The sequence below is a fragment of the Hylaeus anthracinus genome, unplaced genomic scaffold (genome assembly GCF_026225885.1).
Source record: "Hylaeus anthracinus isolate JK02 unplaced genomic scaffold, UHH_iyHylAnth1.0_haploid 11985, whole genome shotgun sequence".
In the NCBI taxonomy this organism is placed as follows: Eukaryota; Metazoa; Arthropoda; class Insecta; order Hymenoptera; family Colletidae; genus Hylaeus; species Hylaeus anthracinus.
This window is the reverse complement of record NW_026534333.1, coordinates 9,413,054-9,429,213: the sequence shown is the minus strand read 5'-3', so window position 1 is coordinate 9,429,213 and position 16,160 is coordinate 9,413,054. Positions and strand designations below refer to the sequence as shown.

General features: G+C 35.7%; 1 protein-coding gene across 7 annotated transcripts in view; it reads left to right on the top strand.

The window, feature by feature from the left end:
• The window catches only part of LOC128887345 (QRFP-like peptide receptor), a 79,640-nt gene that overhangs the window by 60,884 nt on the left and 2,596 nt on the right, over positions 1-16,160 (top strand). For 3 of the 7 annotated variants that reach the window (XM_054143145.1, XM_054143144.1, XM_054143146.1), the window contains exons 5-10: positions 1,318-1,441; positions 3,205-3,410; positions 6,788-6,911; positions 10,005-10,165; positions 11,867-12,028; positions 15,259-16,155. In XM_054143145.1, the coding sequence (XP_053999120.1) occupies positions 1,318-1,441; positions 3,205-3,410; positions 6,788-6,911; positions 10,005-10,165; positions 11,867-12,028; positions 15,259-15,457 (976 nt within the window). In that variant the 3' untranslated portion in view covers positions 15,458-16,155. Of the gene's footprint in view, positions 1-1,317; positions 1,442-3,204; positions 3,411-6,787; positions 6,912-10,004; positions 10,166-11,866; positions 12,029-12,667; positions 14,738-15,258; positions 16,157-16,160 lie in introns of those variants that run through there. The other 4 variants (XM_054143147.1, XM_054143151.1, XM_054143148.1 and 1 more) reach the window with 4 other exon arrangements.

The window sequence follows — 16,160 nt, the reverse complement described above, 5'->3', positions numbered from 1 at the left end:
GGATTTGCCACACGAAAACTTTCGATCCTCGTCGCGCAGCGCTGGAAATATCATTTTTCATGTTTTTCCAGGATTCGTGTTAGGTGACATATTTATGAAACCGTTATAAAATCGTGAACACAATACATAAATTGTATGGTGTCTTACAATAGAAACTTTGATATCTTCACTATTTTATATCATAATAGGAAGCAACGTTTATAAATTCTGATGTGACTTTAATGGTTGCAATAACTTCTTCTTGGATAGAGGTAGAAAGAAGTGTTAAGTTATTTATTATATATTAAGTTACTCTTAATTTTCTTTTGTATATTTTTGTTTTTCTATTTCTATTATTATCTCGTTTTATGATTTTTTATGTTTTAATTCAGATACCTTTCACCTTAGTAATTTCACGTACCCAAAGGGAACATTGTACTTAACACTAAAATTACCAAACCAATCAATCTGACATGGTGTATATACTTCAAACTTCTTCCGTAAGTTACTGCATTTTCAACTGCTTTCGCTGCAATTTTTGGGGCCAATTATTTCAACAGAAAATTAATTTAATTTACACATTAGTTTGACTCTTTCCTCTCTAATAATAAAGACATAGCTCTACTTTTAAGGATAAAAATTTACAGACTTCGCGCACACGCAAGAGTTGGAGAGATTGAAAATAGCTACCTGCTGTACCATACGTAATGATTTTCCGCGACAGGACATTTTTTTCTCAGAAAACCCCTTCATTGCTTTGTGACGCACTAAGACATAATTGTTGCGGAACATCTTTATGTTAGTACAATAAAATCTCCTTACACGTACAAATTTTTATACGATAAATGCACAGAAACCATCACCAACACTTTACACTTTACACTTTACACTTTTGAACTATCTCATGACAAGCTGTGTAACGGGATATATTTATTCTGTTACTACCCACCCATTTCATCGCCTCGCAGCATTTTTCACCATATAATGGGACATGAATTTCGGTTGTTCGCAAATAAAAAGATTTTCAATCTTAATACTTCTAGGTATTTTTATGCGATTTCTACAGCATCACTTTTACTCCGAAACTTTCTTACTCAATACACGTCTCGCAAACAACGTGTCTCTGGGCAACTCGAAACAATGACGATGTTAAATAGACCTTTTCCCAACGAGACACCCTGCACTTGGTGCAAATCCACTACACGAGTTACACTCGCGTGAAGTTGTTAGCCGCGCCGTAATCGATTCTACATACAATGCGGGAGTTGGAAGTTCGCGAAGGCTGTCACTTCCTAGTTATCGACACCTAACTAATTGGAAATTCCGTTTGTGTTTCAGGTATTATGCGATAGTTCATCCGATGAGGGCGCAGTATACATGCACAATAAGCCAAGCTCGTAAGATCGTGATTATAACTTGGGTAGCGTCGTTCCTGCTTGGGATTCCAATGATCTTCACACAGGTAAACGATAATTTTGTTTCAAAGAAGATCATTGAAACTACGCCCTCGTGGTCTTGTGATTAAAGGATGACACTTCATACAGCTTTATTAAAATAGTTTTAATAAAACAATGATTTGAAAGTGCGTGTATTTACATAAAAGTCTGATATTATTCACTTATCCAAAAATTGACAGCATGTCGATCGTTGTTTAATCTTGCAATAGTGAACATTACTTACAAAAATAATATCGTAATAGTTCACTCGATTAAAATTTCATTAACAATGTTTCCTGTATTCTTCCTTTTCTCACTTTTCCTAACATTTTTGTTCCACTTTCTTAGAGGTTTTCCTCCTAGAGATCTTCCTCCTAGAGTTTCATTCTAAGTTCGAAATTGATTTGTACTATTGGTAATGGTGAGGGCTGAGAATGATAGTTATTTGAAACAGATAATGCCGAATAGTCAGCGAAATTTCTATAATACTCAACGAAATTGAACAGAGCGTTATTTTGTTACCATGTTGATTTAGTTAAAATTAGGTTCTCATCTTTCTACCACTTCGATTTTCGATACTCCATGTGGCTGATCCTTGAAGATATTCACAAAGAGATACGTAACGCTTGCAAAATCGACGTGCATCCTTTCGTTTCGCGATGGCAGGGACGTCTGTTTACCAGAGCGTTAAGAAGACACTTTGCCGAGGGGCAAGATCGGGCAAGCAACAGGCGGAAAATCGAGCGAAATCGTTCTCTGGGTTAGCTTCCATTCGAATTAGGTTCCCTTCCTTACGACACATTTTCCAGGGATTTTTCAGCGATTTCCATATTTAGATGATTGCGTCTATTTTCTAGGTATTTTGTAAAAAGAGGTTACGTATGTTACGTATGTAACCTCTTTTTTCCCATAAAAACAAGCACAGTCATGTGGCAAGCAGCAAACAAGCAGGGGGACGAAAGAATTAATGCATTTACAGAAGAAAGTATACCTGCATAGGTAGATCACTTCTGGAATATCGTGATTCTTTTTAATAGCGATGCAGCTTCTGCAACCCGTTGGTACAGTGTTTGTATTTTTTGTCTCGACAGGCTTGAATATTGCGTCCCGTTGAAATTAATTTCCTAAGAGAAATAATACAAAACTTGTTACGATCGTAATATACTTTTAATTTCAGTTCCGCGCGAGTGCCGAAAGCTATATTGTTCCGCTTTTAATTAGTTTCATTAATTAGTCGTCTAAGTTCTCTTGGTATTTCAGTTTATGGGATTCTGGCAGTTGTGAGGTTCCTTCGTTAGGACCTTTTGTGTTGTATTATATACAATTTAAATATGCAGCAAATTTTCAAATTATAGCTGTCTTCCGATAGGAGTGTTAAATGAAATACAAGAACAACTAATATTAGGAGATAAATTTTCGGAATTTACATTTAGGATAAAAAACTAATTAAAATGTTAGATTTCATTGTTTTCAAAGCTCAAGGAATTCAGTCTCATAATAGTAGCTGTTACATCGAATACAGTAATAGAGGTAGTATTACAAGATAAACATAGGTATATTTAATAGTTTCATTTATAAAAAAAAGAAGAAATAACTACAGTGTTAACAATCACTCGACCACTCAATATTACTCATTGACATTACTATTCCATAACAAAGGATCGAATCGATCCACTTTAGGAGAAGTTTTTCACCTAATAGAAGCTACTAGCGTTTATACTAGACTACAGCAATATAAATGATTTAATGGAAGGTCTTACGACACCGATCATACGTATCTTTTTTCCAGACACACAAACTAGTGGGATTGAGAGTAACCGCCTATTGGTGTGTTCGTGACTCGGATATTGGACTTCTATGGCGTGCACATGAGGTTTACATGCTCGTCTTGGTTCTCGTACTACCCCTGATTGTTATGGCATTTTGCTACACGGCCATTTGCTGGGAGATTTGGCGCGTCATGAAGCGTCGATACCATATGACATCTCGACATGCGTGAGTCCACTGAACTTCTCAATTATAAATCACTGCATCAAAGTTAAACAAAATTATTATCGTGCTTCTATTCCGTTAGAAGGGTGTATGATCAATTATTTAGCTCATATAATGTCAGTTTTTCTTAGTATAGCATAGTTTCAATATTGCAATTGACATCTTAAGGAAAAATTCTCTGTTTACATTTTATGGCGTTTGTCTTATTTCCTGTTTTTCATGTTAAACTATTCATGTCCGCGGTATCCTCCTCGATAGAAACTACTTTCAGACAATCTATATTCGCATCGTTGGACTATGGATACTTCTGTAAGTAAGACATGCGAAACGACTTTTATGCGCGTAAAATATGCATTTACTCCTTTGTGTATATCCAAAATGTACAGAATATACAAGTATACGTACAATATGTACGAAATTTTATGTACATTTGTTAGCGAATATCTACAGAACTATAAGAAGCAGAAGAAAAATTTGTTTTACCCTTCTTCTGCAAAATTTAATAAACTTCATTTTATATGCATACAATAATTTCGATAGTATCGATGGTTATTGAAATAAACACAAAAACGTGTTATGTGTTCCATGTGTAAATTGTTCAACGTAAAATATAATATTTAGGTCTTTTTTATAATCATAACAAATACATGGAGAATACATACACATTCCCATATCAAGTTCATTATCGCTGTTCCAAGTAAGCTGTATTACAAACGTGAAAAATAAACGCGAGCTTGCGCAGAGAAAAGCTCGAAGAACAGGTAAAAATCAATCGACGTTCTTTTTGTTTCATCATTGAGCCACAGACGTGTATTCCGTATGTGAGGTGGAATTTTTATCGGGTGGCATCGCGCATCGATTCGCGGTTGGCATTCCAGGTAGTATCTCAGGGAGTTTCTCCTCGCGTTGCATGCAGTTGGGGATCCACGTGCATCAGTTAAGTACAGTTGTCGGAGTTCTTCTGAACGTCGAGGCGAAGTGGCTCTGCATGAAAGTTAAAAGGTTCGGTTTGGGGAAGTTGATGAACATATTCTGCAGTATCCACCAAAATAATAACTTCTATATATGGAAATGATAACTTCTTTTGTATGAAAAAGACATTTGAATGTTACTTAAGACTGCGAATTTTATGTACCGATGCATTTGTTTTCCGTATGTTAATACAGAGAACGTACGCCAAACGTACGTATGTAGAATGTGTATAATTTATTAATGAATATGTTAGTCTTAATATTTATGTTACTTGCAGGTAATTTCAATTTGGAGAGACAATAGTCTGTTCCTTTGATATTTGTTTTTTTAACAAATATATTTGACAACAATTTCATACTTCATTGAGGTGTACAACTTTTGTTTAAAACATTTTTTTAAAGGACCATCTTGTTTTAAAATCATTTTTCCTCTTTTCTTTGGGAATTTTTTTCTCGTAGATAATAGAAGTTGCTCCTATATGTGATTTAACGAAATATGCTTCATTTTGACTCAGGAAGTGAAAAATAATTTTTTAAATTATACCCAAAAACTCTTACCGTTAGAAGATTTCCTCTTCGCGAGTAGGTGATACGAGCCACGCAGCTGCAATCTTTTCGCAGACTGAATATTCAAAACATATTTTAAAAGTTCAACTCGGAGGGTGTGCCGTTTTAAACCAAATCACAGCGAATATAAATATTCTAGAAAGTAGCAACAAATTCGACTACGATGTGGATTTCATCTTAACGGTCCAACGAACGAAGTTGTCGTGCCGGGGAAAAGGAAATCGTGAAAAGTTGCTAGTGGAAGTTCTTTCCGTGGAACTCGATAGCAATTGAAAGGATAGTGTGCAGAAACTCCAGATAGATACAGAAAGAAACATAAAAATTGTACGATTCAAGAATTAAATTGGAAGAAAACCGAAATAGATGTATGAGGTACGCGCGTGTGCTTCGTATAAGCGAATCGGTTAAAAAAGAATGGCAAAACTGGAGAACATTGTTATTTTGTAAATGTCTCACAGCTGTCTATACCCAGAAATCCCTTTGTTTCGTCGATCAACGCGACCGCAAACTCGGTAAACTTTTCGACGAATTGAGAACACCGCAGCCATTTTCATTATTTTCGCGCCGTCGAGCTCGACGAGAACTTTTGATCTCGATTTTGGGACGATAACTCGTTATCGATCGCGAAAGCCGAGCTGACATCTTACAAATCCGTCGTCGTTTGTCATGGTTGTTAGAAACTTTTAGAGGACCGGATCTTGCCGTTGACCGTTACGACGAAATACCCTTGAAGCGATACAGTTCTGCCGCGCAACTTTTCACGGAGAATGTCTCTTGGGTCTTTGAGCAACGCAGCTCGTCCGTATTCAACAAATTTCTATTTAAAGGGGAATTGCATTTATTTCCGAGAAATGGTTTCAGCCAGCTCAAGCATTATATTTGTTACTTTAATTTCTCGATGCGGACGCTCACCAGAATACTGAAACTGTATTTATAAAACTGAAACTGTATTTATAAAACTGAAACCGTCCAAATACAGAAATCATTACTTGCACTTACTGTACAAGAATGATGGAAAAGTAACAAAAATCACACGGAGATATTATTAAAACGAATAAAATTGTGTTAAACGGGTCGTTTCATGCTTGTTATAAATAAATTAGAATAACACATGAGAAGTACACAAGCATTTATGTATACAGGGTGTCCCAAAAATGTTGTAACACCTTGAAAGGGGGTGGTTGGGGAGGTGATTTGAAACAACTTTTTCCTTAGCGAAAATGTTGTCCGAGGCTTCGTTAAGGAGATATTAACGAAAAACACTGACCAATCAGAGCGCGCGGATACCGTTGGAGCGGCCGCGGTAGCGAAGGCTACGCGCTGAGCGGCCGCGTCAAGGTCCTTCGATGCACGTCGAGTCACTTGTTCGCGTACAAGCACGGCCGCTTAGCTCGTAGTCTTCGCTACCGCGGCCGCTCCAACGGTATCCGCGCGCTCTGATTGGTCAGTGTTTTCCGTTAATATCTCCTAAACGAAGCCTCGGATAACATTTTCGCTAAGGAAAAAGTTGTTTCAAATCACCTCCCCAACCACCCCTTTTAATGTGTTACAACATTTTTGGGGCACCCTGTATATTGACATATTTCAATTCCCCTAGCAATTATTCAAAATGAAACAAGGTTTTAATCTTCTGTAACCAATGAAATTCAGCTATCAATTAAAGTCAATGTAATTTTGTACAATATTAGCAATAACAAGTTTGAATACACGCAGAAACCAAAAATGTAACACATTCGTCAAATAAATTCATCTCCCTACTACTTTCTACGTTGATATAAGATCGAAAATCTGTGTATTTCATGACGCTATCGATATTCAATTAAATCCTTCTATGTATTGCAGATTAAATCCGAATAACACCGATACCGAATCGATACCCATGACCCAAAGGCAGAGCACGCGAAACGGACGACGTAACTACCGAGCAGACGGTCAGACAGAAGAGGAATCTCGAACCATGAAACAGGTTGGATTTGAAATCATTATACATATAATGATATGCCTATGTGGGTAGTTGGTAGCATTGTTTAACTTACGAATATCGAACCCTTTACCTTTGAGGTCGCAGATATATCGCGACATCGTCTCTCGGATTTTTACAGCTTGGTGCTGATCGCGAGGCAGCCTGAGAGACATGTAGGTGGAATTTGATTATTGTTATCTTGCACGACTTTTCATGCATTGTAGGCGAAAGTGAGAAACGGCGAGAGCATGCGAGATTCACAGTGGTAGTGGTAAATCTGTTACAACCTGGGAGACAGGTACGTGAAACTTGATTACAGTTTGTCTTGCCCGACTTTCAGTCCATCGAAGGCAAAAGTGAGAAAAATTAAGAGTGTGTGAAATTCATAATGATAGGGAATCCCTGCTAGGGATATGTCCGTGACAAGCTGAGAGATAGAAACAGTGTGATCCACTAACTTCAAATTGTATGAAAAGAAATTCATCTGTTACTATTAGACTGCGGATTTTTATGCAAAATAAAATCTTTACAAACGTACCTACAATAATTTACCTACAATATTTTTTTTTATGTTATTGCATACTGCGTGCATTTTGTAGTTTCTTGCGCAGCTTAATTATTATAGTGACTTGTGTTTTATTTTTCACGCTAAGAATTATGGAAAACTGGGTAAAGTAGGTATTAATATATTATTAATAAATGATGGATATTAAGTGTGAAATTGGGACAACATTAGGAGATTATTATTTTTCAACGGCAAAATTATTTTCTTAGTAGTCTGCTAATAGTAGTTAAATAAAATTAATAGAAAATTGCACTCAAATACTTTTCATCTCATCATGGCCTGTATTATTTGACAGAATTACAAAGCACAAAAAATGCAAAACACAGGAAATAAGATTTCATTTAATATTTTCTTCGCGATAGAAGACACAGAAACCGTTAACTAAAATTTAATTCTCTTTAAAAACTCAGTTAAATCCTTTCTAAATGTCAATAAATGACGAATGTGTACATAGTAGAAAGAGTAAAAAATTGCAAGACGTAACCAAAATCTGTTAAAATTCAGAGTTCCAAGCAATTCCTTTATCCTTAGACAAACGAGACTAAAATTAAACCGTAGTTATTCATTCGCTATTATTATTTTTAAGGACAGGATTCTCGAAACCTCGACATTCTGCGATTTTTTATTAAATTCCCTACCTTTGAACCTTCTTAAATTCGCTGCTAGCTCTTGGAGGTCTCCCTCATCTATGTAGTTCTGTGAAGCTTCAGTTTCATTAATTTCATGGTACATTCGCTCTCGGTGGCAAGTTACGTGACCTCCATCTAATACGCCCAGTCGACTTTCGTTGGTCTTCGAATTGCTGTGCCGTAGATACAAAAAAAGAAATCTACTGAATAACCGCGCGATAGAATGGGCAAAAGTTTCTTAAGTCGGTGCCTCGTTAACGTCATCAAGTCGAAAGTCCTTAAACGGAGACTTCGGGAAGTTTCGTGTGCCATTGAGATTCGCGAAGGACCGATACCGTTCGCAATTCGCCTGAGCCAACCTCCGACTCGTTTAAATGGTAATTATTGTGTGTTTCGAGCAGCAATTTCGGGCAAATAATAATAAGCTTTTCGTACGTGCTAACGGTGTCACTATTAGCCTCGTTCCTTGCTACGAGAAGTCTTTTAGAAAACATATATTATCTTTTCGTTGGAAATACGAAGAAAGTACATCGGGTGGAATAACTGGCGGGCTGTATTCGCTAACAAAGGCTCAGAGTGCAGCTTATTCGACGTAAAAAGCGACTAAAAGGAATCTAGGATGAAGTTCTAAGTTCCAGCACAGACAAAGTCCTCGGTCTTCCGAGAAGACAGACATCCTCTTGGACTAACGTAGTCGAGGAAGCAGATGGCAAGATAAATTTAATGAAAAGCTTAGGTACTTCTCGGTATAACGCTGCTCTCCTTACGCTTTATAAGGGTTTCAAGGAATTGAAGTAATAGGTTGTTTGACTAGTTCGTTCGTGTTTTATCGCTAAAATAATTCCAATTTTTATAGAATTGAACTAATAAATATCTATGTCATCTTTGAATAACATAAATATTCCCCCACAATAATATTCTGTAAATTGCGAGCTTAGACTAATGCTTTTTCTTTATCACATTATTGAAAACGATTCATTTCTCATTACTTGTGACCATTTGTTTTAAAAATGAACAATTTTTAACATTTGTTTAAGTGGAATATAATTGATTCGTGTGAAGCATGTAAAATGGTGGCAATATCTTTTGTTGTGTGTCGGTGTCGTGGATTCCGTTGGATCAATTTTGCTAATATAAGCAACGCTTTTGGATAATACATCTGGAAATCCGTGCCACCGTCGACGCAAACATACTTATTACACAACCTAATAACATAATATGAAACCAGCTGTAATTTGTGGACACGGTTCACGTTCCCGCGAAACGTAGAATTACAGTGGAGTCCGTAATCGTCTTAGTCTTTTGTCGACCACTTGATTTTATTCCGTATATCGTATAAAATACGCAATGGCGTCTGCAAGGAACTTTTAATGAAATGGATGACAAATTAATGAAAATAATTTATAAAATGAAATAGTAAAGAGTTTTCCAAAAGGACCTTTAAGATATGGCACTTAAAATTATACATTGGATGATTCAATCGATTTTATTCTATACAACATGAAAATTGTATTAAACGATTGAAACTTATATACAATACATACGAGTATATAGTTTAATGTTAAATATATTATACAAATTATGTGTATCGGATAACATAAAGTATAGCATAAAGAGACATTGAATTATATGCATATGAGTTTTAATCATTTAGACAAAATTTTCATGTTTTATAGAATAAAATCGTTCGAACCAACACCTGTACGATTTTAAATGCCAGGCACTATAATTCGTTAAAAGTGTATCTTCCCTTTTTACTTTGAAGTACTAGTCCTCTATTTCTAGGATATTATGAACTTTTCTATTAGTATTAAAATTTATTCGAAACATGAATTTTGAAAAGAAACTAATTTATTAGCGAATGGGGTTAAAAATGGTTGCAACTGTTTTCCACTGTCACAGGTGGTGAAGATGTTGGTGGCCGTGGTGGTGTTGTTCGCCATCTGCTGGGGTCCAATCCTCGTGTACAACGTGCTTACCGCGTACGGCTTCTTGCCGAAGGTAAAAACAGGAATGGGAAAACACCTCAATACCATCTTTCAGCTGATGGCTTATTTTAACAGGTACATACAACGAACAAGCATTACTTTATGCGATAGTGTAACGTCCCATCGAATGAGAAGCTAGTGCATCTGTTACGTTTACCGAATGGGCGCGTCATTTCCTTTTTATTTCCCCCGAACAAAGTGCAGGTACTTTATTCGTAGCACGTGGGCTGCGTAGATCATGTTTCACAAAGACTTCTCTTACTTTGGCGGAGTGTTCTGCAAACAATGGTTTATTTATTGGCGCTATTGAAAGTATAACGCGTAAACGTTTTCAACGCTAATGGTCATCCTCAGATGTAATACAAAATTATTTTGCCATTTATATAGAGAAAAATAGTCACATTTATGTAGTGTGAAAAGCGTAGGTATAAATGGAACTGGTAATTTTTATATAACTTACGATAAAATGTACAAATTTCTATGTGTACTTTATGTAATTATGTATTTTATATCATATATTCCTCACTCAAGCTAGTACTTCAAGCTTTTTAATCCCCGAATTGTAACTTTCAATCCAGTAATTAGAACGCTCTATTTGTCACGATCATAGTAAACAGATACACACAGGACTGCTTAAAACGATATGCTAACATTAAAGTGTTACATTTAGCGTTGTTAATGGGACCAGTTACAAATTGAAGTGTCGTATAACAATCCTTATCTAGAGTGGCGTAATTGTAGAACTGATGTTTTCCATAGAATCGTCGCTGGTTTCTTGGAAAACCGTGGCGCAGGTGCAAAGACATTTAATTAATTCCCATCGAAACGATGCATTCCCACCAGCCACTCTCAACCAACCCTTCGGGACGCTTACTATCGATTCTCGTTTCACTCATTTCCATCTGCAATGTAGGCTGACGACGTTAATGATCGTCGTCGTCCGAGTACGATCGCTGTGAACGAAGTAACGACCTCTTTTTAAACTACCGATACGCGTATGCAACGATCGATACCACGGACAAATTACATTAAATTGGAATGGTAATAGTCAACGTTCAAACAGGACGTCTCGTGGGATGCTTTTCACTCTACGCTCTTTCACATTCTTGATTCGCGATTCGAGTTAATAAACACTAAAGGGTTGGGTTAAGTTAGTTGACCAGTTGAGGCAATTTTTCTACATAGACAGTAGTCATTGTTTACTTTATTATTAAATAAAGATAGCGAATGCTTAACGATACTCAACAATTTTGTTTAAAAGAGGCTTTCAAATGGGGTAGTAGACGAATGATACGTCTATAGATATTTCAAAATTTGTCTGAATTGTATAATGAGAAGAGACTTTCAAAGGGGGTAGTAAATTAATGATAGAGATTAATGACAACAGATATTCCATGGAGTACCACAATTATACGCTTATACACAGGGTGTTCGATAACTGATGGTACGAGCGAAAAGGGGATGATTCTACATGAAATAAATAAGTCGAAAATGTGGAATAAAAACTTTTCATAAGAAGCATTGTTGTCGAGAAAATCGACTTTGAATGTTTTACAGTGAGATCTACAGTGAGATTCGTTATAACGAGACGTGATCAATTCCACCCGTACCCGGCGGAAATTCAAAGTCGATTTTCTCGACAACAAAAAGCCTCGTATGTAAAATTTTTATTCTATATTTTCGATTTATTTTTTTATGTAGAATCATCCCCTTTTCGCTCGTACTAGTTACGGGACACCTTGTACATGTATAACTATACTTCTCCTTACATTCCAGCTGCATAAATCCGATCGTTTACGGATTTATGTCGAAGCACTTCAGGGAGAGCTTCCTAGCTGCAGCCTGCGGCGGTTGGTGGATCTGCTGTCCAAAAAAGGGCTACAGGGCGCCCGTCAAGAGGCATCCTAGTCTCAGCCAGACCAGGACCACGAGTGTCAGGTACGCGACTGCCGTAAACGCTCGTGCGTGCTCGGTAGGGTGGTCCTTCGTCCTCAAAAGTTAATCGTTTTCGTTGCATATCTCATAATTCTGACACTAGAAAAAATAAAGACTCGACATACATTTTGTGCGTAAGTATTAGGTTGTCCCGAAAGTTTCTTTCGCGAGTTGCACTCAATTATTTTATGTGGTCGTCTTCGTATAAATAGACAATCTAATTTCATAGATATTCATGTTGTAACAGTAATGGAGCAAAATGAATCGTACACAATTCGGTAATGTAACACAAAACATTAGATATTGTGCATGTATTACTTATTAATAAAGCGAAAGAAACTTTTGGGACAACCTAATACATACTTCCATACAAACCATGCATTTTGTGGATACGAGCCCGCATGTCCTACGACTATCACTGATATAACGCAAACCGTATATCTTTCTTATTTGAAATGTAGTCTAATCGCTCTAAAATTGTTGGGGATATACTAGAACAAAATTGCACATTGAAAAACAAGGACCACCCCAATGCATGCGCGTGCTCAAGTTTCTTGTCCTGTCTCTGTCTCTCATACATCTCCTCTTCAACGTAACAAGAAAGAGTAGGCGCAGCCGAAGAATCACTATTTTGAATTTCAGATTGTTATGGATAAATATGTATGATACCCTGAGGCGGTAGACTCCGCACGCAATCGAATCGTACAACCCTTATCAGTAATCTGCGCGCTCGTGTTTAATCATGAAATTTCGAACTCGAAAGATGTTTTTCTGCGAAGCGTAAATGGTCTGTAATTTTCATCGAGATCGAGCTTAACGTCTTGAATAGGGGTCGCAATCAAATTGTTCGTAGATTCATTATATTCTAAATGATATTAACGCGTCGAATTGAAGAACTAGTGAATTATCGATAAAACAATAAAATTTTCTGCCAATCAAATTCCAATCTCTAATTACCGGTAAATGAATAACATTCTTTCGATATTTGTGCCAGCAATTAGAGACGATAACGTCGGTAAAATGAAAGGAATTTCTTTATCGAAAATTTTCTTTAATAAGTTTCTACTTTTTTTTTCAAGGTAATAAGATATTTAATCCTTCACTGCTACGTATTGCATATCTGCAATATTTCAATATTTGCTAAAGTGATATAAAATATGTTTTCGCTCGCAAATAAACGATACAAATTATTAGTAAACATTGAAATTACTTATGGATAAATCAAATGGAAATGTTAACATGTTTCGTTGAATTCGAAGAAGCTGTCTAGTAAAGGGTTAATAACGTTTATAAAATAATGCTTGCGATAATAATTTTATTGCGAATAAATTGTATAGAATATTATGTATAATTCTCGTGTAAATATACCACAAGTGAGTCACGTGTACTTCTTGTGCCTAGATGCACAATTTCAGACACGATGTTCGCTAGTCTAGTCACTTATTCGATTACTTGTATTGTGTTCACGTTATAATGAGAAATCGAAGTAAGAATATTATAAAGAAAATAGAGATATCTGTGACAGTGGTCAGCAACCTGCGACTTGTTAGCAAAATTATCATGGTTCTTCATTCACGTCAAATTATTTAAGTCGCATTTCCATTAAACATTACGCAGCCCAAATAAATTCATTTAGTTTGTACAACGAAATCTTCAACGTACATTTTCCATCTTCATTCCTTATATTTTAGTTCATTGCATTCTATAAATTTGACATCTATGAGAATAATATAATATTAAAATATTTTATTACGAGGAAAGCTTGTGCATTGGAAATGTTTGTTGTAATTGAATCCATGACAATAAGAATTAAACTGTTTCCATTTTATCACTTTTGTTCATTTTAAGAAATTAAACTTTTACTTTGTCGCTATTTGACAATAATTATAATAACAATTGACTGCAATTCTTGGGGTAAACATGGATTAATATATATATAGACGTATGTATTACACATGTTTGCATACAATGACATTGTACATAAACGTATGTGTGTATTATAGTATTATGTGTGTTACATGTATAGTATAGGGACTCTTCATCTTCTTCTCTTAACGTGAATTTTTGTCTAATATGCCCAAAAGGTTGTCGACTACTGTCTCATTAAGAATCGACTTTAGTGGAAAAGAGACCAAATGATCTAGCATAAGTCGTAAAAAACTAGATGCATCTTCGAGAAAAGAACACGAGAGGAAAATGTGTCCAAATTGTATGTGATTTCTTAATAACCAGTCGACCAACACGTGTATAGCGGAGAGCTGGAAAGAATTGCCCTGAGTGTAATTAAGCGATGAGATTCGGAGTGATTTATTGGATAAGGTTGTCTTACCGTTGGCCAGGATTTTGCACCAAGTAATGGCTAATAGCATTACTATCATAAAAACGCAATTTAAACGCAAAGAGACAAAGTTCTTTTGCACGTTGGCCATCACTCCGGGACGTTCTTTCTTGCTCCCTGCGAGGAGACCTCTTTCCGTGGTTAGGTTAATTCGTAGAAAAATTAGATCGCAATTCGGAGATCAGAAACTCGATGAATTACGTTTTCTTGCGCACCTAGTTTTTAGGAAGAGCTTAAAAATAAACACTCTTTTATGCTTTTGAAATAAAAGCATTGCTCTTTATTTACTTATTATATTTTACATTATGTTATGTTTTATATTTTGTGTTTATGTTTAGAATAGATGTGTTAGAATAAAATTCTGTTTATTTATACATTTTTTTTGTTTGTACTCGATTATATGTGACCAAGTTATTATCGACATCTACCGTTTTCTATCCTCGATATTGATAGTTAGGTGATAAATAAAAATTAACGCTGAATTATCCGATATCAGTTGAGAATTCCATTGAATTACCGATATTTGAAAAAGTCTGTGCATTTTTGCAATTTGTAATCTTCCAGTGTTATGCCAAGTGTTCATTCCACAGCGACGATCGTCAAAATTTCAGGAAAATTTCAAAAAGAGTTTATTCTTTCTTTGTCCCAACACGAACACAAACATTCAACGAATATATTTTGTTAAACGGAGGAGGGTCTTAAAAAGTGTTTTTTTTTTTTTTGCCAGACAAATGTCTTGATATTTTTCTTGATTACAATATCTTCGGATTAGTATACCATTTTTATATGTCACAAAGTATTTTGTAATTATCCCGTAATAGTCACGTTTCTAAGTGCACCAGCCACCTGCCTCTTTTTATTTTCTTTTAATATTTCTTTCGAATTTTTGTTGCAGCTTGTGTTTGTTTTCAGGTGTACACTTCGGAGATTGGATACCATTTTTGTCCCTAGTTTATTATCGCAAAATGAACCTTCCATTATACCGCGCAATCGGACGTAATTCAGTTCAACTATTACATGATGTCTTTTCAAACACTTTGCTAAAATTTCGGCCATTTATATCTATGATCCTCTTCGATGTTTCAAACTGTTAGAACAATTCGCAAAAGAATTTATCTTAACATTTAGAAATATAAAAATGTATCTAAATATGTACTTAACTAACCTACGTGTTATTATTCATAATTTTTACAATTTTCTCTGAAAACCAGATACGTAGCAATTTTTAATTTAAGGCTCATGAATTTTTATAAGCACTCTTCATTCCAATTTGTGTAAATAATTCCAAAAACTCCTTTCTCTCCTTACGTTTTGTTATATAAACAAAAATTCTTTTGCATAATGTTGTAACATTTAATCGAAACGTGTTGGGAAAAACATTGCGTAATATTTCGTAACCCAGTTCAGTAAAAAATGGGAAGCTACGTAATAACGTCATATTATCCCATCATCCGTGCCAAATAAAGCTTATCGAGGTTTAACCTGTTCGAATAAATTTATACATATATGTAGTTGGTCATCAATCCCTAACGAACGTCGAAATGGAAAGTAAAGAGAAGAAGTGGGACCAGTACCAAACATCGAGTACCTTATTGTTCTTTCATATTAATAAAGAATGATTTTTATCCACGATCATAATGTAGTGCAACATTCACAATTTCGCGAAAAATTTGTCAACCACGTTCGACGCCACTCCGTGAAGGCAAGCTTTTTTTACGTTCGTGGGTCGGTCAAAATTTGAAATTTCGCGATCATCGATCCGAGTCCGTTCTATATTCGTCCCTTTCCACCACGTCT